The sequence below is a fragment of the Heloderma suspectum genome, chromosome 4 (assembly GCF_057233095.1).
Source record: "Heloderma suspectum isolate Gila_16-S chromosome 4, 16-S_ref, whole genome shotgun sequence".
NCBI lineage: Eukaryota > Metazoa > Chordata > Lepidosauria > Squamata > Helodermatidae > Heloderma > Heloderma suspectum.
In genome coordinates, this window is record NC_139461.1 from 85910928 (window position 1) to 85933291 (window position 22364).

Consider the following 22364-nt stretch of genomic DNA (forward strand, 5'->3'; position numbering starts at 1 on the left):
AGAGCGCAGTCAAGCACTGCACCTTAGGTGTCTTCTATGAGTCTCATGCCAGCCTCACATATGCTGATTGGTATTCATAGCAGGAAAGAACGACATTAGCCTGCTGACCTTTCCATCACTAGCAATGCAGGTGTCAGTGGTATTAAAAGTACGTTTGAGGAAGCCCATCCCCACTGCAACAGAAAACATTGTGCTGCCAAGTTTGTGGCCTATTGTGGGGGCTGGGGAGGGGATTGTTCCCCATGGCCACTGCTGCAGTCCTGATGAGACAGCAACACCTCAGGAGACTAGGAAGCAGGCTTTGCACACTGCTGTCACCCCAGTACCTCTAACAGCCATTTAGAGCAACAGAGGCAGCAGGGTTAGCAGCAGGAACATCTGGTAGACTAGAGAGAGGGCTCGGCCGAACTTCTGTTCCTGTGCTGCTGCCACCATACCACCTTTCAGGGGAGCAAAGCCGCAGCCACTGGATGCCACTGCTTGATACCCTCAACAGCTCCTGGCATTTCAGAATGGTTCTTGCGAGGGCAGTATCATCTGCCAATAAATCTGATTTAATTCTGAACTGCTTTGAGAACCATTCTTATGAAAAGAGGTATACAAATATTGTAAAACAAGAAAATCAATACAATACGCTTAGTATGTTGGTGTATTATTATGGCCACAACAGAAACTCTATGGGAAAATTAAAAATATGCACACACAATATTGAGTAGTAGAGTAGAAGCATAAACATGACAAACTCATCTCTGAGAAGGAACTGTGTCTCATCTAATTTCTTTGAAGCATCCAATTTACTCTAAACAATATGCCAGCTAATATTTCTTTGGGGCCCAGGAATCTATTTGTAAACCTCATGTTTAGCATAAACAAGCACATGGGGGGGGGGAGGAGAGAGTCTGGCCTAAGTCATTATGGATTCACCTATGCTAATGACCAAATTTCTGTAAAGAATTACTCTTCTTTCACAAATTCTGGAATACTCATCCATTTTACTTTCTGCCCTAGCAATAAACCCCTAGCAATAAACCTAGCATTTTTTCTACCTGTGGCATTATGAAAAATATTGGCTTGGATTCTATCGTCCCTTCTGTAAATGGACAGAAGGCTGCCAATTTTTTCCTTAACTTTTGGTGCTGTCTAAAAGGCTGTTTTGAGATGTGTGAGAAGCAGAAGTGTAACAATAGCAGTATTTTTACCCAACATTTCTGCTCCACCAAATGAAAGGTTGGTTCGTATAATTAACTTCAGCATGATAGAAAGCACGCTTGGAGTGTGCAGGGAAATAAAAGCATGCCCAGTGGGAGGTATTCTCTGGCATTAAGGGATACATCCTAGAACAATGAATCAAAATGATCTGAAGAACCCAATCAACTCAAAAGAACTGGTGCTAGAGGACATCAATTTTCAAGGCTGCATACCGCAACATGGCCAAGCAAACCAACTCTTCAGCTGCAGACATTAATCTCACTGGGTGAATGCTTTTCATACATTGCAAAGATAGATAATGTCCGTGATCTATGGCCAATTATTTCTAAAAGAAGAGATATACCAGTACATGGGATAAGGGAGAGTTTGTCTGTTTTGCTATTAACTTGTACATTAAAATACAAACAAGCCAGAGAGGTTCAAGCTCTGAAGCTCCTGTGAATGTGGGTGGTATTTTTCTTCTTTTCTTTTTTTTAGGGCTGGTGGCCAAATACCACAGAGCATTATTTTATTCTTTGTTTTAAACAGCCCTATTTCTGGTAGCATCTTGGGGAAGTGCATTTAAAAGTTTCTAGAACGTTAAGAAATGCAAGGTCAGTTCAGATATTTTATCACAAACAGAACAGCAACCACAATATGAAATCAGGGCTTTCTGTGGGGTCCATATTAGGCTGTATTTTATAAGAGCACTAGATCTAGTGACTGAACTGATCCTTCCTGCATTCGCATTCTGGTAGCAGTTGACAGAGCCAACTTCAGATGTTGCGTAAATGGGCTACGATGGTGTAGAATTATTCCAATCCTGAAATAGTCTTGGAGAATATGAACAACAGGACTTCAGCTATGAATTTTTAACTAAGAAGAGAAAGGGAAAATGTTCTCCAAATACTAGGTAATACTACCCAATTTGGTTTCTATTGATTCCATACCTAGTGCATCATTTAAAACTGGACTCCAGCTTTGCTCATATAAGGGCTACATGTATTTTCTTTTAATTTTGCTCTCTCTATTACAAGAAACCCATGAAACCCAATTATGCTAGACAAATTTGAATAACTGCCCAGGGGCCCTCGGAATGAGGTTACGAAATAGAGAACACCCCCCTCACATTCTTTCACTCAACTAAGGACTGCAAACAGTGTCAAGGCAAGACTTTTTGTACGTGCCTCTACAAAAAGTGACAGCAGATTGATAATGAAACAGGAAAGACACAGAGTACTTCAGTAACAGTAGCTGGAGGAAAAGAGCCCTAACCATCTTCCCACCTAAAAGATTTCAACCTTTTGACCTTAAGGTTCTGACAGGATATGTCGGGCTGACAGGGGACAGCAGAGCTATCAAAAAAGGCAGAAAAGCGAGTGAAAACCCAATTTAATAACTGCAGATTGAAAAACAGTGGCTGGTCTAGCTGAGTGATATAATCCTGCTAGCCAATGGGGCTGTTTTCGGTCTTATTCCAGGACTGCAGTTTCCAGGTAACTTTAAAATGTTTTAAAAGTAAAAACTAGAGTTCTGATTCTTTTTCCCCTGTAGCTACTGACTATTGACAACACAGTGAATTCTGAAATATGGGACAAATCTCCACTGCAGCCCCTCTGCAAGGCCCATATTTTATTACAAATGTTCAAGGTGATGATTCTTCATCACAAATAATGCCAAGAAACAAGTTAAGAAGGCACAGCTCCCAAAACTGTGGCTATGATTGCCAGGATCTGACACAGTATTATGGTACATTTGTATAAGTGTACAAGACAACAATCTTTCAATATCTGTTTTATAAAGAAATTTCACTCATTGTCCCAGCCAAGAACTGTTGCTCCTTGTACAAGACATCAAGGTGCACAGATAATTAAATGCATATTGTTTTTCTTTCTTTTCATTATAGTTTGACAACATAAAGAGGATTGGTTTCCATCAGTCAAGTCTAAATGTTTCAGCATCAGTTCCAAATTTCCGACAGCCCCTCTTCCTTTCATACTTTCCACTAGCTTCTCATTATGTTGACAGTGCTGCTTCTGTTCTATCAATAGTAAAAAAAACAAAAACAAAAAAACACACACCACAACACAGAAAGCCAAATTCTGCAAGTTCATCAGAGGTAGAATAAAGTACGCAAATGTAGTCTGATCTAATAACTTACAGGGAAATCCTAGACATACATCTTATCAGAATTAAGATCCATTGGGTTCAATTGAGCTTACTTTCAGGTAAGTATGTGTTGGATTATAGCCTTAAGCAATTCAGATTAAAGTCAAACTCCACTATTTAAAATAGAAGTCAGAACTGTTGACAATCCTGCAAATGTATAGGGAGGACACTACAATGGAAACCATATGATCGTATAGCTGTGTAGTAAAGTACTGGTGCTGTTACAACTGTTCGAAAACTGAGAGGGAAGGCGCTATGTGCAAAAAACACCAGGAAGGAAAAGATCCCAAAGCACCACTGAGTATGGTCTATAAGGACTGTTTATTCATTGTGCAAATCTTTGCACAATGAATAAACAATCATTATGGACCATATTCAGTGGCGCTGTCATAACTGTGCCAGCTGTTGCTAGTTTTAATGGCAGTAGACTTCATGCTTATGTTCACCCCTCTCCATTTACATTGGAATTATATCCCTGAACTAATTTGTAAGAAAAATCTTGCAAATCTGCCCAAAAGCCACTCATACTTAGGAGGAACTGAAAAGTAAAACTGATGAAGGGCATTTCTATACATAAGTTAATGGAGTGCCTGGGAGATTAGTAGCTGCTAAATTTTTGAAAACTGACTGGGTGAAAACAGTCGGAAATGTATGTTTAAGCTTTTGCTAACAAAAGATAGCATTTACCCTCACTATTACGTTAATCTCTTGCCTTTACTCTTTCTTTTTAAAATAAGACATATCCCAAGGCATGTGCCGTTCTGGACCATGGCATTTGTTCACGATGTTTTCTTATAAGTTCTTAACAGTCAAATCAATTAAGAACACAACGTACTTACTCCATACAGCAGACTAGAGATATAGTAAATATTTCTATAATCCTGGAGCACATTTCTAAAGAAATTGTTTCCAGCAACACCACAAAGCTGAAGAAATTTGTTATCTTACTTTTTCATTGTTGGTCTACATAAGGTTTTCAAACATAATTCAAATTATTCCAAACATAACTAAAAAACGCATGTCCTGAATGGACTTTGATTGACTGATAGTACTTGTTAAGTTGCCCCATTTATCTAAGTTCTCTAGGCTATATACAACTAAGTAATTTAAAACAATTTGAAAACATACGATCCCATACAATACAATCAGCTATGTCATAACACTAGAATGCAATAAAACAAACCTACCAGAACCAAAACAAAGAGTAAGCATAATACCGGCCATCAACATATGACCCAATCACACAGAGAGTGTGTCTGGGGGTGTATACGAGTGTGTGTGAGTAAACGGGGTCTGGACAATTACACCGGGGCTACTTGCCAGCACTGGAGAAGCCCCTAACATGCTTTCTGAGCAACAATTTGGTCCTTGGGCTGAAAAAGGTTTCCTACCCCTGATTTAGAGTAGTACAGTCATTTCTAATACTTATTCACAACAAATTGCTGATTTGTTTGACAGATTGCTGGCTGTGGAGCTCTTGGCATAAATATATACAGTAAACAATAGACAAATTATGTATATTTACAAATTCTATGTATTTACACAGCTTGTATAAAACTAGTCTAAATTCTAGATAAATGTCATGTTGGTGGACCAACCCCATTTCTTCATCTTGGCAGCCTGCTCTATTTCGTAATGTAAGAAACACTGGATAAACTAGGAGCACCTGAAAAAACATCGGGAAGTTTTCAGTTCCACTGCCAATAAGATTGCTCCATAGAATTTTTTTTATAGTGCCCAGAGTGCATACCCCCGCACAAAAATATCCCAGGCTTCCAACAGCAAGACAGTGAACTTGCAGCTCAGTCTCCAAGAACATCTCATCCCCCTTAAAAGAAACCGCACTGAAGGATTCCCCCCAAATGACCCCGAGTCCACTGTCATGAAACCACAAACCTGAAGCCAGTGGTGTGAAGTCCTAAATGCCATCATCACATCCTACAGCCTCCTAAGAAAACCGCTATGAGGTGCCACCAGTTTACAGGCAAAGTTTTAAGGGTCCTTAAGCAGTTCCAGCTCCGAGACACGAGACATCAAATCCTTTTTACCTCTCCACCGGAAGCCTATACATCCAACTAGGGATGTATGCAAATTTCATTTCAGTTCAATAAACATCAGAACTTGCCCCCTTTGCACACTTGAGTGCGACTGCATTCTTCAGGCAAAGCTCTCATATTTCCAAGACTGTGATCATGTTCGCAAACTTAAAAATGGGCATTTAGACAATGAGAGAAAAGCATGCCTTTGGATGTGCACTTTTTTTTTTAGTGCATTTTTTAAAAAGTGCATCAAATGAGCACTTTTTCATTTGAACAACAATAATAAAAGCTAGCACTGAGGAACAGGACTGAGGTGGACTGAGCTTCAAGGTGAAACTCTGAGGACTTTGAAAAGTTCAAGCCTCGCTGATTCCCAAGTCCAGTTCAGATTCACAAAATGTCAATGGTCCTCTGGCTTTTCAGGTGCCAATGGCGCACCCGTGTCTTTTGCAAGGGCTCCAAATTTTGTTTGGCACTGGCTCAGTTGCAAGCATTGAACGGTATGGAATGTGTTGCATGCTTTGGAACCAGCTTCTACTCGTCCTCCTGTGTCAGCTGCACAGTCCTGACCCATCTGAAGTGATGGTTATCCATCTTGGTGAGAATGGCTTGGGCACAAGAAAAGGCAAATCCACTTGCATGCAGGCTGAAGAGTTGGCACAGATTAAAACAGGTTTTTCTTGGGGTCAGCTGGTTTGGTCTGACATGTTACAATGCAGGATTTGATGTTTCAGTAATGGAAAGCAAATGGGTGGGGCCAAGAGAAAGATTAACAAGTATGTAAAGCAGAAGGTTCTTGCCCTTCCAGAGATTGTTTATTATTTGTCTCAGTTGCTTAGGAATGATGGTGTACACCTCTTAGATGTAGAGTATGACATTTTCCTGGGGAATCTGCAACAGGCTTGAGGGAACTATTTATTTTAGGTGATGTGCCTGTTGCAGATCCTTTATAGTTAAAGTTGTTGCTCTTACCCAGACACATACAAGACACATACCCAGAAGCATGTGTCTTTTCTCTGTATTCTGGGAATATGGGTGTATTTATGGGTATATAAATCATGTATTTATTGCTTTCGTTTATGGATTAATCATGGGAACTAGTTATTAAAGTAGCACTTAAGGACTCATCAGAAATTCTTTGGGGAAACACACACCAAGAGACCATATGTATTGTCTATATCAAATGAGAGAGATAGTCTCCTTTCCTGAATAAATTGCATTTTGATAGAAAATGGAGCCTAACTAAAAATGTGCAATTTTAAACATAATTTCTTGGTACTGTGAGAATCTTTTTAGGAAAAAATTATTTTTAGTGAATGCCTAGCCATAATTACCATACATTTTGCTGTTAGGGAATTGCTACCTCCCCACACACCCAAATTCCTAAATACATACAGTTGAACTATACACTACATCTAGAATTAATCACTCAGTCGTCTGAAGGAAAGGTAAAGGAGCATTACTGTTTTTTCCAAGACTGAGTGATTTATTCTCAATGTAGTGGATTGTTAAACAAACTGCACCATGATTTCTTATAAAAAAAACAATTAAATAGTTTTTAAAAATTCATTGAAAGAGTAGGAAATTAGGATAAATTTGTGGCTATCCTATGGCTATCCTACAGCCACCAGTGGCTATCCTATGCTTCCTGCAATCAATGGAAATTTTGCACGGAAAAAAAACCCTTCTATTTTTTGCTCTTTAAAATACAAGAAATAAAAATGACTTTAACAATGAACTGCTTAAAAATACTAGCTGTTCCCAGTATCTGCTCTCTGGCCTGTAGATGGCAGAAGACAACTTAAATCTTCAAACACCTTCTCTAATTCACAGAGGAACACATTGCTATTCAGAATACAATTAGCAACCCTCACGACACAGAAAGAGTACTTGACAGAAAAGTGTCAACAAATGTAGACATGTAAAAACAAAAGAAAGTAATAAATAATTTAAGAATAGTAGAACAAAATAGTGTGTGCCCACTGATACTTCCTCTGAGAGAGAGGGGGGGGGAGAGAGGACAGAGGAGTCTACTTCTAAATCTATCACCATTTGAGATATTTTCCTCTGTTGCCCCACACCCAAGTATACTTGGCTAACTTGATTATTGTTCTCTCTCCCATGAACGCAGGCAGTAATAGGCCATCCTTTCAAATATACTAACTTGGAGAACAACTACAGCGGGTTGAATATTTCAAGCCCACATTGGAAAGACTACCCATATAATTTTATTTATAACAGTAATAAATTTATAAGATTAGGTTGTTGATGTTTTTACAAAAAGTCAGCTAAGCCAACTATGTTAACAAAACAAAGTAAAAAACACACACAACCTCTATCAAGTTGTAACTAATTCCATTCCTGTCATTTTTTCTTCTTCTTTCCTGTGAGGCACAGATCTCACGCTCCTATTTGTTTAGGAAGCACCTTTCACCTCACTTTCCTAGGTCTTTCTTTATTTCTACAGACTTAAAACGTAACTGCTGATTATTTCAACTGTCCAATTGGCCCCCCGAACCCTACTGTCTAATCAGGCCTCTCATCTCTGGAATGAACCAATCTCACACCAGACCAGAAGTTACCAATCATATAGGAGTTGTACGGTTTCCATAGCGAATAGGAATGGTATGTTTCAAATACTTTCTTTTTCCCAGGCTTAATCTTCTATAATCTTTGTTCCTTTTTCCTAAATAATATTTATCTTTACCCTAATAATCGACATGTAGCTAATATGATTTATCTTATACAACTTCATATACTTTATATTTCTCCAAATATATTCTATTTTTGTCATCTATTGATCTGTTCTATATATAGCCCAACAATCCCATTTTTTTGTCACAGCCCCGAATACTGAAAAATGCAAAGAAAATTTCTTACCTGGCATAAAAGTCATCTGGTGGAATAATTTCCTGAAAAAACTGTAACTGGTACAGGTAAAGTCCAATTAAGTGGCCTGCGCTGAATATAGCCATTAATACACAGAGACAGCTGAATATCAGCGGATCAAATACTCGGCAACAGGACCACCATGTACACAAACCCAAAAATAAAAAGAAATACACAGCTGAAGTCAGTGATGGCAACATCATTCCTATAAAAAAAATTAATGGAGGGTGATTATTATGTCATGTACTCATGATATGTGGTACAGGAAAGCTAAACAAGATGTTTAAAAATTAACTATTCATATTCAACATCCTGAGGCTTAAAAAACCCCTGAGGGTATCCTTTATAAATGTACAGCTTCCTAAAATGTAGGGGTGCATCCAAGTCACACCTTTCAGTTTTTTCAAAGATTTCAGCTGAAAATGCTGATACACATAATACTGACTTTCTAAGTGTTTAGGTCAGCAGGGGTGGGCAACTTCTAGGGGTCCTGGGACCAATTCTCCCTCCCCAACCCACTGGGGACTGCACGCCCTTGCAGCCACTGATATTGTTGCCGTCACAGCACAAAACTGCAGCAGCAACCCCCCTGCATGTTTTCTTTAAAACTCAGTGTGCAGGAAGCACATAGCTTATTTTAAAGCAAAATCACACTCCCCAGGGCTTCTAAGAATGCAATTTTGCTTCAAAAGAAGGCATGCACTGCCTGCTCGCCTTCTTTTAAAGCAAAAAAAAAAAAAGAAGTGGCTTCTTTGTCACCATTGCAGTGCCGAATTTGGTGAGGTTGCAGGGGCTGGAAAAAAGGCCAGGAGTGTATGACTTTTCCTTATAGGAAAACACAAATCTGGCATGTTACCCACTAATTCTAAAAATGGGTGGGGTGAAAGCAGGAATGAAATGTATGTTTCAGGCAGGAATGCTTATGAAATTCAATTTTAGTGAATCCTGATACAAACTGACCCGATCAGTACCTCCCAGACGAAAGTGCAGATTGGAACTCAGTTATCCACCAGCTTTTGTACTTTGTGAATGTGCGGATACAATTCTCAGATCAAAAAAATGTTTCACAATATGTTTAGAAATGTGTATTTTGAGAGAAAATATGTTTTAAAATAAGTAGTTAGAAGCAAAATAGTGTGTGGATGTTTTAAAAAATGTAGATGAATGTGGAACAGGACAGCAGACTTACGGGTGAGCATATATGAAAGTGACACAGACCAGAAATAGTTCAATCTGTCTATCTTTAGCTTCATGTTCCTCACCCACAAATTATGGCTTCTTTGAGATAATTTGCATGACCAGTTTTAACAGGATTCAATACATATCAGGCATAATACAACTGCATATTTGTCTTATCAAGCAGTTATTAAGGACTGTTCCATCTCAACTAATAAGCTCCTTATCTAGGAAAAATAGGCTAGAATATAATAAAAAAACCCAAACCCAAGAAATATTATGAAACCTCAAAAACCCAAGCCTCAAAAAAAGGCTTAAGAAGGCTTAAAAAAATTAAAAAGCCTCAAAAACCCAAGAAATATTATGAAGGATGGATATGCTCCAACTGTCCCCATTTACCAGAGACATTTCCTATTTTCAGTTACCTGTCCCTGACGAATTGCTGTCCCTATGCTGTATTTCTGGAGAAATTTCAAGGAGAAATATGGGGAAAATTACATGCATGCACATCTGTATTAACTTCCTCGCTGCCTACCACTACCACCACCACAACTCTCATACAGAGCAAATTAGCAGAATTTGCTAATTTTGTTTGAATTAAAACAATCCGTTTTGAGATTAAGTATTCTATTAGTTTTAAAGACATACACCCCTATAGGCCTGAACAGTGGGTCATAAATCCTCTACTCCATTGCATATGATAAGGTTTTAATGGGTCCTGGGATATGTTATTGCTATTGTTGATTGTTTAAAATTGTTATATTTGTGTATGTAATAGGTTTTACATTATTTTATTATATTGTATTTTTAGGGTTTTAATCTTTGTAAATTGCCCAGTGAGCTTTGGCTATTGGGCAGTATAGGGTTTACTCCTCCCCGTTTACTTCTGACTTTTGCATGTTTAGCATGAATGTCTGAAGGGAGATTCTAAGTGTGTTGAGCTGAACTGCAGGGTTCCCAAACACAAGGAGGTTTCTAGGTATGTTGAGCTAAATGTGCTTAAAATCCTCTTTCACACTGAATGTGTGAAGGTTGGGACTGGAGGGGTGGCACCAGGGGAATATTGGGTCAGGGCTGGTGTACATGCCCTCGGCCCCGACACACTTTGCGCTATCACATATATTCATATTCATATTCACATATATTCATATTCACATATTCAGGCTTGAATAGGGCTAGTATCTATAAAATAATTCCAGGGATAATAGCCATACAACCATATCTAATATAAGAAGCAATGAAAATTAAAATTTCATGTAAATTAAGGCAGCAATATATTTACCTTAACCACAGAAGGGCCATTTCCCAAAGCTTCACTAGGGCTAAAGCCCAGTTTTGTTTTTAATCTACCAGACCTTTGAGGAACTGCTCAAAAGAAGAGAACCCACCTGTTGTACCAAGCAAAATTGTAACAACAACTTTTCCAGCTGTGGTTATAATGTTGCCAATAATCTCCTTCATTTTGGAAGCTATTGAGGCAATTCTACGCAGCAGTTTTAATTTTGTGGTTTCCTCAAATTCCTCTTCCCCACATTCTGCATCATCCAGGTCTTCACATATTAATGCATCTTCTGCCTCTATTCTCTCTGCTTCATTCTGAGAATGAGAGAAAAATTGTAATAAGGTATAGTGAATCTGTTTAACATAACAAATGATCACATGTAAAATATCCATATTAATCACATCAAGCATCCCCATGTTAATTCAAAGCAACTGCTCTCTTTGTCCTAGGCATAAACAGTCTTATTCTTGCTTTTCTTCTTTGTTCCCTAAACTGCTGCCACAACCTTGCTCATACAGTAATCTCTCATGCTGACAACAGCAAATGCATCATTTCTGGTTTTCTATCCATTAGAAAATATCCATAATCAATTCAATCCAGCATGTTTATGTTACAAAAGCCTCTGTTCTCTATTGCTATAATCATGCCACACCTCCTGCTTCTCTGAAATCTGCGCAGTGGCTTGCACCTTTGCTTTCTTTGTATTGTATCCACAATGCTACTGGGACATTATTATAACTACTGCCACCATGTCAGGGTAGGGTGGCTACTTACAGTGGGGAGAAAAAGCTTGTGAACCCCTTTAGAAATGCCACATATTTCCAAACTAAAATGCTGTTAGATCTTAATCTAACCCCATAATCCTAGATAAAGAACAACAGATAACCTGAGTGAACAAATGGCACATAAACATGACGTTTTTTTCAACATTTACTCATCCACAACGGATTCAACATTCAATATCCATGTGTGGAAAAGTATGTGAACCTTTAGATTCAGTACCTGGTGGTACCCCCTTGAGCAGCAATGACTTCAAGTAAGCATTTCCTGTAACTGTTGGTCAGTCTCTCACATCAGTTTTGAGGAATTCTGGCCCATTCCTCCTTACAGAACTGCTTCAACTCAGGGACATTTGAGGGTTTCCTTGCATAAACAGCACTCTTCAGGTCCTGCCACAACATTTCAACAAGGTTTAGGTCCGGACTTTGACTAGGCCATTCTAAAACACAGAATTTCTTCTTCCACAGCCATTCTTTTGTAGATCTGCTTGTATGTTTAGGATCATTGTCTTGCATGACCCACTTTCGGTTCAGCTTCAGCTCACAGATACGCGGCCTGACATTCTCTAGAATCTTTTGATACACTGCAGAATTCATGGTTGTGTCAATGATGGCAAGCCATCCAGGTCCTGAGGGATCAAAGCAGGCTCAAACCATCACATTCCCACCACCATGCTTGACAGTTGGGATGAGATTCTTTTGTTCAAACTTAGTGTTAGTTTCTCATCAAACATAATGTTTGTCATTGAGGCCAAAACGTTCTACTTTTGATTCATTGTTCAGAGAACATTGTTTCAGAAGTCTTAGGGATCATCTATGTGATTTTTTAGTGAACTGCAGATAGGCAGCAGGGTTCTTTTTAGATAGCAGTGGTTTCCTCATGGCTATACTCCCATGAACACCATTCTTGTACAGTCTTTTTCTGATAGTTGAGTCATGAACACTCACATTAGTGAAGCTGAGAGTGGCCTGCAAATCCTTGAATGTTACTCTGGGATTCTTTCTGACTTCCTGGATGATGCACCAGTTTGTTCTTAGAGGGATTTTGGTAGAACATGTGGTCTTGAACCTTCTCCATTTGTAGACTATCTCTCTGACAGTGAATTGATTAGTGGAGCCCCCAATCCTTAGAAATGGTGTCATAACCCTTTCTAGACTGATGAGCAGCAATAACTGTTTTTTTGAGCTCCTCAGAGTTGTCTTTTGATCATGGCATGATGTGTTTCCACACAATCATACAGAGAACACCAAACTCACAAAGTTTCTGATCCTTTTATAGGGTGGGGTCTCCCAAACCCGCCCCTGAAGAACTACCTAATTACTTAAGCACCTGATTCTAATTATGCCCCTTAACTGAGCTGATGCAACCAGGCGTTCACTTACTTTTGCACATACCCTGACTCTTAAGTACTTATTTTTATTTGTTTTATTTTGTTTTATTTCACAAGACATGGAATTGGTTAATATAAACCCTATTGGATATTTAGAAAAAGACTAGTTTTGATTCATGAAGGCTATCATGGTAAAACTATAGAATTTCCATAATTATCATTAGGGTTCACAAACATTTTCTTGCCACTGTACACATGACCAAAAAAGAGGACAAAAGAGGGCATAGATTTGCACAGAATTTGGATAAGTTAGTTTATATACATATAATTCCAGTTTATCTTCTCTTCTGAATTGTGGTTTGTTTACTATGTCAACACTTGATTGTCCTAATTCCTTTTAAAAGAATAGAGATTTAATTGATAAATCTGAAATACAAGCTTGTTCTGTTTTTAATTTTTCCTGCTGAAAAAACAGCATTACTGTAGCATCTAGCATTGTTATTTTATAGCATGTTCATAAAATGTTAGAATCTATCAATCTCTCCAGCAGCAAGGAAGTGATATCATCTCATTCCTCCCTGGTTGCTTAAAAAGTGTTTCTTCTACAACAACAAACAAGATTCTTTTACTCCTTCACTTAGTTCATGTTGTGCCATCTTTATCCTTTCCCACAGCGGATTGCTCACAAATATACAACAAATGTTCAACTTTGAAATAAGCACTGAATGAAAAGAGCTGGTCTGGAAAACCTTCCTCTCATGAGTACTTCCAATTGTTTCACTAAATATACCCATTGTAAGTGGAATTACCTGGTCTCATCACTAATGCAAACTTTTATTTTGTCATAATTACCACTGTTCCTTTACACAGATTTTAGTGATATGGGTTTTCTAGAAATTTTGAATTGGAAATTTTTCCAGAAAATTTGCATAGGGGCATTTGCACAGGGGAAAAAAAAATCAGTTTGTATTGGAAAATATTTTGATGCCAGAAGTTTTGGCCTATGGCTCCCATCATCCCTCACCATTGGTAGTGCTGGCTACTGCTGATTTATTTATTTATTTATTTTCATTTCTATACCGCCCAATAGCCGAAGCTCTCTGGGCGGTTCACAAAAATTAAAACCAAACAACACACAATAAAACAATTTAAAATATATAGAACATTAAAACCACAGTATAACAATACAACCACAATAAAACCTAGCAGCAGTGCAGGAGTTTAAAATACAGATTTAAAACAGCAACGATAAAAATTTAGAAAGCTAAAATGCTAAAATGCCTGGGAAAATAAAAAGGTCTTCACCTGGCGCCGAAAGGAATACAATGTAGATGCCAGGCGAACCTCTGATAGGATTCATAGGCCAAAACAACTGGAGGGCCACAAGGTGCCTACTCCTGCCCTAGAGAGATCGAATTTAGCATGTTTATTTTACTTGTATTTCGTAAACAAAGATTACCCCCCCATGTTAATTTTTGTCCCAGACACCACAAGTCTTTGACCTGAAATAGTCGAGGGGAAAAATTAAAGCACACTTGATGTGATTTACATGTTATGTTATGTAGAAATTTTTATTGGAATACCTATAAAAGATTAATAGCATGTACTTCCCTTACATTGTTTAAATTTAAGAGGAACACCCCCCCAAAGGTACTGAAAATTGTTGACACACTAATAAATTTTAGCAACCCAAAGAATTGCGCATGATATTCTTACAACCACTCATCTATTTCAACAAAGTTCAACTCTCTTCCTCTAAGATTGTTGGGGCATCTTCCATTTCTCTGTCATTACTTATTATTTCCATTTCACACTGAGACATAGATGACATTTATTTATTTCAGTGACAAATAGGTATTCTCTCACATGCTTGCTATGGATAATCAACTGAAAAACATTAATTACAACTTTGAAACTACTAAGCTTCCCTAATATTACAGAATGGAAAATTTTCTGGGAACAATAAAGCACTGAATAGATTCCAATAAGCAATCATAGCAGCTTTCAAAACTCAGCCAGCCTTTAGGAGTATGTGGGAGCATGTACCCACATACAAGTCAATGGGAAAAAGAACTAAGGCTATTTAGTCAACTACAATTGCTGAAAAACACCTCTACAGTAGGCTTCTCAACCTGGTGCCGTCCAGATGTGTTGGACTGCAATTCCCGTCGTTCCCAGCCACCATGGCCATTCTTTTTTTTACTCAAAAATAATTGTGAGGGATCCAATCTTGAGTGGGACCACAGCATGGAGGTAGAGAAGTTTTAAACCTTTGCCAACCACTGTGATCCTGGTTCAGGCCATTTCCCCATGCCTGCAATGGAGGCTTTTTTTTCACACCTGAAAAAAAACCCTATATTTGCTTCAGTGGGCACTCCCCCCACCCAAGAATGGATAAGGGCCACAGTGGGGGGGGAATAGTTAATGTCCCCCTCCTACATGGATCAGGTCCTAATGCTTATATTTGAATAAGAATGTTTATTATGGTTAGTCGATTCCGTGATCTCTGAAGTGTCAATTCAAGACCATCAGCTGCATACTAAGTATTAAATGTCTAGTTTTAGTCTGAAACATAATTTTTGGGATACCTCCAATTCTGGGCTTAACAGTTTGTTACTCAAGAAGACATATTATAATATATTATTTCCTCCGTCCCAAAGACGGAAGGCTTTTTGATCAAGGCGTCCATCAACAAAACGGGAAGGGAGGTCATTTTCAGTTAATTCCTCTCCAGCTGAAGCCTGCTCCAGATGGTTGGGAGACCTTTCAGAACAGGGAGGTGGTAGGGGAGTCCAGGGGAAATTGCTAAACATTTCCTCCCTCTCCATTCCACTGAAGAAATTGTCTACTGGATCAGAGAGCCTTCTAATAACAGAGGAACACCAGTTGGATACAAGCCATTGTACTTTTGTCTTTCCTTTCTATTTGAAAATATTGAACAAAATACATCAGCGTAATACAGTAATAAAGTAGAACTAATACCAGAAAAAGAAAAAAATAATTCAAACACCATCATCATTAACAACATTAAAATCCAGCATATAGTACGTTATTTCAACTCAAAGACTTATAATAGTCTTAGACAGGCACAATTACAACTAAACCCCAAATTTTAAACAGCAAATCTCCAGTATTATACCCATTGTATTTATCTGTAGTTTACAGAAACGTAATATCCAGTTATTTCATTCAAAGATTTCCTTAAATCTAATAATAATTGTGATCTGATCTCTACATAAAAAGGACAGTATAATAAGACATATGCAAGAGACTCAACCCCTCCAATCCCAAAAGGACATAAATGTGGAGCAAAAGGAATAAGCTGAAATCCTCCTTGTAGCAGTATAGAAGGTAAAACCTAGCTAATGTTCAGTTCCTCCAAATATATAATCAGTATAACAAATGCCTACATGAATAAATGCATTTTGACTTCTCATCACAAAGCAAACAGAGATATGGCCAGGCAGACCCTCCTCAGGAGGGTGGTCTGGGGACCATATCAGAGAAGACTCTCTCCCTCCAACCCCACCCACTTGCTGCAATTCTGATGGCAAGGGCATACACATCAGGGCCTCAGATATTGACTTGAAAGCCTGGGCCTGGTCTGTTTGGCATTCAGTTAAAATTCAGTTGAATACAGGAGGTCATACTCACCCATTTCTCTCTACACTTAGGGATCCAATATGGCCTCTTACACCATTCTCCCTCATTCTCATAACCTGCGGCTAGGGTCCCTTGCTACTCTCCTGGACTCATGTCTATAAAGAAGCCCCTAATTAACCCTCCATCTATGGTGTCTACATCTCCACTGTAGTACCTGCCTGCTGGTATATTCTGCCACTGAGACTCTCTGGTTGTTTAGTTTTTCTTTGCCTCTGGAAAGCACTAGCTTCCTCTCTTCATGCTTTGACTCCTGCAGCACCCACATTCATACACAGCGCTACGTGAAGTAGCTGCTCAGGGTTGCCTAGCAGTAAGGCACATCCTTAACCTTTCTCTGTATCACCCCTCACAACTGCACGTGGACAAAATATAAAAAGGGAAATATAAAATGACTTTTAAGCCTATGTGCATACTGTATGTATGCACATAGGCATAAAAGTCATCCATTTCCCACTTGCATTTCCTGCACATCCCAAAACTGTAAGACCTAACTTCGATGTACTTTCCCAAGTCCTTCAAAACTCCTTAGATTCTCCTCCTTAGTTTACCCTTGCACATATCAGATGCCCCACATTTTCATTTATAACTGAACAATCCTCTTAATTTCAGACCTATTACAGTGAGCTTCTACATAGTCCATGCCATCTAGATACTTCTACCTTTACCCATATCATCTATTCTAGAGCCACATACAAATAAAAGAGAGGGGCAAAAGAAAGGAAAGGGCAAGTACAGCTGGTTGAGAACAATATTGCAAAGAAGAATCTTTCTGGGTGGCTCTAAATTCTGTTGTGCAACAAAGTCCAAAGTCTTCCATGGAGGAGATCAGAAACATAAACAATAAAATCCTTCTCATATTTTATAGAATGAATTGCTTTAACATGGATTCATTTCACCCTCATGTAGAAGTATTTCCTCTTTTATTAAAATTGCCAGAACTTGACTTCCAAGTTGTCTGTTTCCACTGAAAGGCTTGGTATTGCTCCATCACTGACTGAAATGATTAATTTTTACGTGTGTGTGTGCACGCGCACGCGTATGTATATAACAGAACCCAACTTTTAATTTAATACATTCAAACAAATAGCAATATTCATTGCCTGGTGAGTCACCCCAGATCACTACCAGTCTCCAAGTTTGGATCCTGTATTACTGAAAATCAGCCTTTCCCGACTTGGTGCCCTCTGGATCTGTAATCATAATGTGTAAATTATGTTCACAGAACATTGTATCAGGCAACTGATTTCCAAAATCTCATATATCAGCCTTTTAGTAGTCAGGATCCAAAAGACTGTGGGAGTGATTTTGCAAGGCCAAAGTGATATTTGGTATTATGTTTCTCAAACAGCAGCAGCTTTCCAGCCCCCAGGCCAAATAACAAACTGTTTTTGAAAGTCAGGGGAGTTTAAAAAGTAGGTGGCATTGGGGACTCCTCAGAGAAATAAAAAATTTAAAATCCCATTGAGCTCTTTGAATCCTGGCCAGTGAACCAATGCATCAGGAACCATAGTTGGAAAAAATGTTTTTCACTCGTTACGAATTGCTTACTGTGTAATTGCAGAACTTTGTGAATGCTGATTAAAATCAAACAAACATCTCAGAGAACATATAGCATTTATTTAGCAATAACCATGCAGACTTGGGTACAGAACTGCAAGGTGATGAAAACAAAATTAAATGTGTTATTAGTTTTGTCAGTCATTTGGGGCAAGTCCGAAAACCCATCACTGAACACTGTTTTCTTAAAACTGTCAAATGCAGATAAGGCACAGACAGGAAGCATCACAGCTTCTGCAGCAGCTGTGACTGCTACTACTATGTTTAGAGCCAGAACATCCATTAGTTATGTTTGAAGCTGATTTATTAACATTCAGCTTTTAAACGTTTCCTCTGATATAGTCTAAACATTGATGTGCTGAAATAGGCTCTCAGATCTCATTGACACATCCACTAAAAAGCGGCCCTGGTCGGAATCAAAATCCATTGTTGCAAGAGAGCACCCTGTACTTTATTAAGTGTTATGGGTAGTACATCCATAAACATACTATAGAGTAATAATTGAACCCTTTAGAAGAAACAGAGATATCTTACTGTTATCATCATTAACATTTTAATTAGTCAACAAAGTTATTGATGGAATCAACTGGACTGCTACAGTTTGCATTGGATTAAAAGATCCAAACAATAAAGTCTAGAGTATTATACTAATTGTCTTAACATTTTGAGCTTTCACAGCTGGGTTGGTAAGCTTACACAACCAGGTCTCACAGGGATACAGGTGCTTCCTTAAGATATCTGTTCATGTTATACAAATTGCCTACTTTGAAGGATTTGTGCATTTCCTTCCAGTCAGAAATTTGGGAATTGAATCTTTAAAAAAAATTAGCCCTTACACATGATAATGGGTCCTAGGTTTCTTTTTTTGTGTATATTTATAACCTAAGAATAACACGATCACAGTTGGTGCTTACTGCCCATAGTTTACATAGTGTTCATAGCAAAACTGAGGATTTAACCAGCATTTTATAAATTTTATGTGAAATTGACTTTGGAAGAAAAGATAACTGTGCAAATGACCAAATTGTTTCAATCAAAAACATACCATTTCTCATTAAAAATTATATATGCAGGCTACAGAATTCGATGGAGAATTGTACTCCTTGAATAGAATTCTGTAGTGCAGTGATGACTAACATGCAACCATTTCAATATAAATGCTCCATGTCTTTAACAGCTGATGGTTTTCAACAGTATTACAACTCTGGGCATCATGATGAATAACTTGCATTTCCAGAGAAGGCAATAACTGAAAAGGTTTTGAAAAGCAGTATGTTATTTATTGTCACGAGTAAATCATTAATTTAAATCAAAGAAGAAGAAGATTATTCTCTGTCCTCAATAGTTCTTTTAAAAAATCTGAATTGTCAGAAATGTTCAGAATTAGATGCATGAGTACAGAGTAAGAGAAATGAAGAGTCACCTCACTCTTGAAAGAGGAAGAGTATGTAAAGAATCTTTGACTCTCTCCAAATATCTCCCAAAGGAGCTTTATACAAGCATTGCAGTGTTTCCCCTCACATCACTTTTTGTACTGAAATAATAAGGAATGAAAGTGAATATGATATTTCTAAAACAGCATAAAGGTCCTTTTATACTAGCTCCATGTACAGCTTTGCTTGCCGATTCCTGCCTCTCCTCACAAATTTAGCAGCAATGTAGTAAATCACAAATGAACAAACAGGATCCCAAACAGCACACTGCATTAGCAGCCTCTAATGCATGTTCATTTCAGAACCCAAATCAATTAAGGCCAACCATAGGATGCAGGGCATACATCAGTGCCAAACCTAAATGCAATATTTATCAGTTCCACATCCTTACTCAGTGGAACTGATTCTGAAGGGCAAACTAAAACAAAACAAAACCATCTTTTGTAACTCATTAATATGCTCTCTTTTTTTCTTTTTAGTAATGGAATATTCCAATATAGAAACATTTCAATATTTTACTTGGTGGTTTTTATTACAGCAAGGCTGTAATCTGTAATATTCAGATAGTTGTGTTTGACATATTAGTTATTATTAAATAACTAAGTCCTTGTCCTCAGGAAAGAACACTACAGACACTTCCTCACCATCTTCTCTTAGAATACAGCACAAGTATGCTGGTTAAACTATGATGGATCCATTCCCTTACATACTTTGGAATGTTACTTGAAGCTTTTTGATTGCTCGTTTACTTCATCACCTGGGGGATAATATTAAATCAATTTGTCATGGTTGCTTGTGAATGCTATTGCATTTACAGGAGAGCATAATTTGATTAAGTACTTACATCAAGCAGAAAGTAGCTAAATTCAGTGAGTTGTAGTGGTAGTAGTAGTTGTAATCATCATCAATGGCTGAAATTATTACAGGAGAACTGATCATGTAAAACTTCTGTCATATGTTGACTGTTTAGCTGGGTCAGCTTTTTTCCAGCATCAGCAAACAAAATCCAATCAATGGGTCCAGAAGATTACATATTACATCATGATATGAAACTGGAGCATTATCTAGCCCTGGGGCGATAGACCACAGTCTTTCTCAGGGGTAGTCTAGACATGACAACGGCACAACTGTGGGTCAGAATTGGGTCACTGCCAATTTCCTCTGCATGCAAGATTGGGGAGTGGGGAGATAATTAAAAGTGTGCCTTGAGTGAACAGAAAGGGGTGCTGAGTCCTTTCCCCTGCCCATGCTTTGCACATGAAATTGCTTCTCCCTAGCTATTTCTCCTTTGACAGGAAACTGAGACATGAAGTCACCCGCATCAGGACAAGAAGCAGTCAGGGAAGGAAACTCACTGGGGGGGGAAAGGGCTTGGCACTTCCTCCCACCTACCTATGCTGTGCTTTAAACTGTCCCCCCCCCATCCATCCACACACATTATAGGGAATCAGCACCATTCACATTCTGACATGCATTGTGCCGCTGTAATGTCTAGTTGGCCCCAAGCAAGGAATATGTTCAAGGAATACTTGAGAATTAAGGATAACTAATAGTGACCAGAATTGCAATACAATGCAAAAATGCATTTTACTGTTAAGAACAACATGTCTGGGGAAATTAAAGCCAAGGAGTCGTATCAGATAAATTTTCTTTACTTCAAGACATTTTAAAATTTAGACTATTTATCCATACAGCTTTAAGCTACTTCCATTCCAAGTCCTCTTCAACAGTTAATGCTACATCTGCATTCTGTCACATAAAAATGGCCATCTGCACCAAATCAGTATTTTAATTCTTGCTTGCAGCTGTGAAGTTAAATGTTCTCTCGCTTGCTTTTTTCACCTTTTACACCTTTTGAATTGCATTGTACTTCACAGATCCTGCAGTCTGGGCATTTCTCCAGCTGAATTCACCTGCTTCAAATTGTCTAAGCCCTAATAAAAAGGGTCTGCAGATGAGCTTGCTCCAAATGTGCAACCATTTAAGGGAGGTGATGAATTGGACAGCAGCCTAGGGTCATGCAGAATTTTTAAACTTTATGATTCAATATTAATTAAAAACACACCCTTGGCTCATTCCTGGACTGGATTTCTTCTGTCCACTAATTTCCCCACTCCCTCTGGTACAGCTCATATATATTTTCTTTTGCTCTGGATGGAGATATGCTTTACATATATATGAATGAAAACCTACATATTCCCATGGAGTAATATCACGGAAAATAGTGAGGGATTCTTAATAGCTGTCCCCAAACTTCAGGGATATTTTCTCCTGGAGCCTTGCTAAATATGGTGGCCCTCTGTCCTCTTTTACAGAGGAGAGTCCTCTATCTGAAGGGCTGCCAGAGGACTGTCCTCTATTTCATGGGGTGTCCTTTTGAATTCCAGTTTAAAGATGATGAACGATAAGAACTGTTGCCCATCAAGAGTTAGCACCTGGACAGCAGGCTAAACGGGTAGGCACACAGGTCACCTGGTCACAGTCTGCTGCACTATGGTGAGATTCACTGTATTTCTATTTTAATTATTTCTAAATTTAAATTATTTCTAAACTTGCATCTATACATATAAATTAGTATATGTAAATTGTGTACAAACCACCACCGTCCTCTTTTTTGGTCATGTGTTTCCTATTTTTTGGCAATTATAACTGGCCATCCTATTGCCAAAACGTGAATCCTTTTCTGAGGCATTTCAAGGACTCAGGGTTGGCTCCTTGTTTGCGTGGGCCCTTGGGCAACAGAGTGTCAGTGGGCCCTCCTTTGACACTGTCCCCTTCCTCCCCTTCTTCCCTTTTTAGCACTTCTTAAGCCTTCCCTTGGCCCCTGCCCTTTAAACTAAAACAGGCTCTATGTGGAA

At 38.5% G+C, this 22364-nt stretch overlaps 1 protein-coding gene across 1 annotated transcript in view; it reads right to left on the minus strand.

Moving 5' to 3' along the window:
• The window catches only part of PIEZO2 (piezo type mechanosensitive ion channel component 2), a 373451-nt gene that overhangs the window by 141524 nt on the left and 209563 nt on the right, over positions 1-22364 (minus strand). Inside the window, exons 6-7 of the mRNA XM_084849861.1 lie at positions 10850-11057; positions 8277-8490 (exon numbers count right to left, since the gene is read on the minus strand). Coding sequence (XP_084705987.1) covers positions 8277-8490; positions 10850-11057 — 422 coding nt within the window. The remainder of the gene's footprint in view (positions 1-8276; positions 8491-10849; positions 11058-22364) is intronic.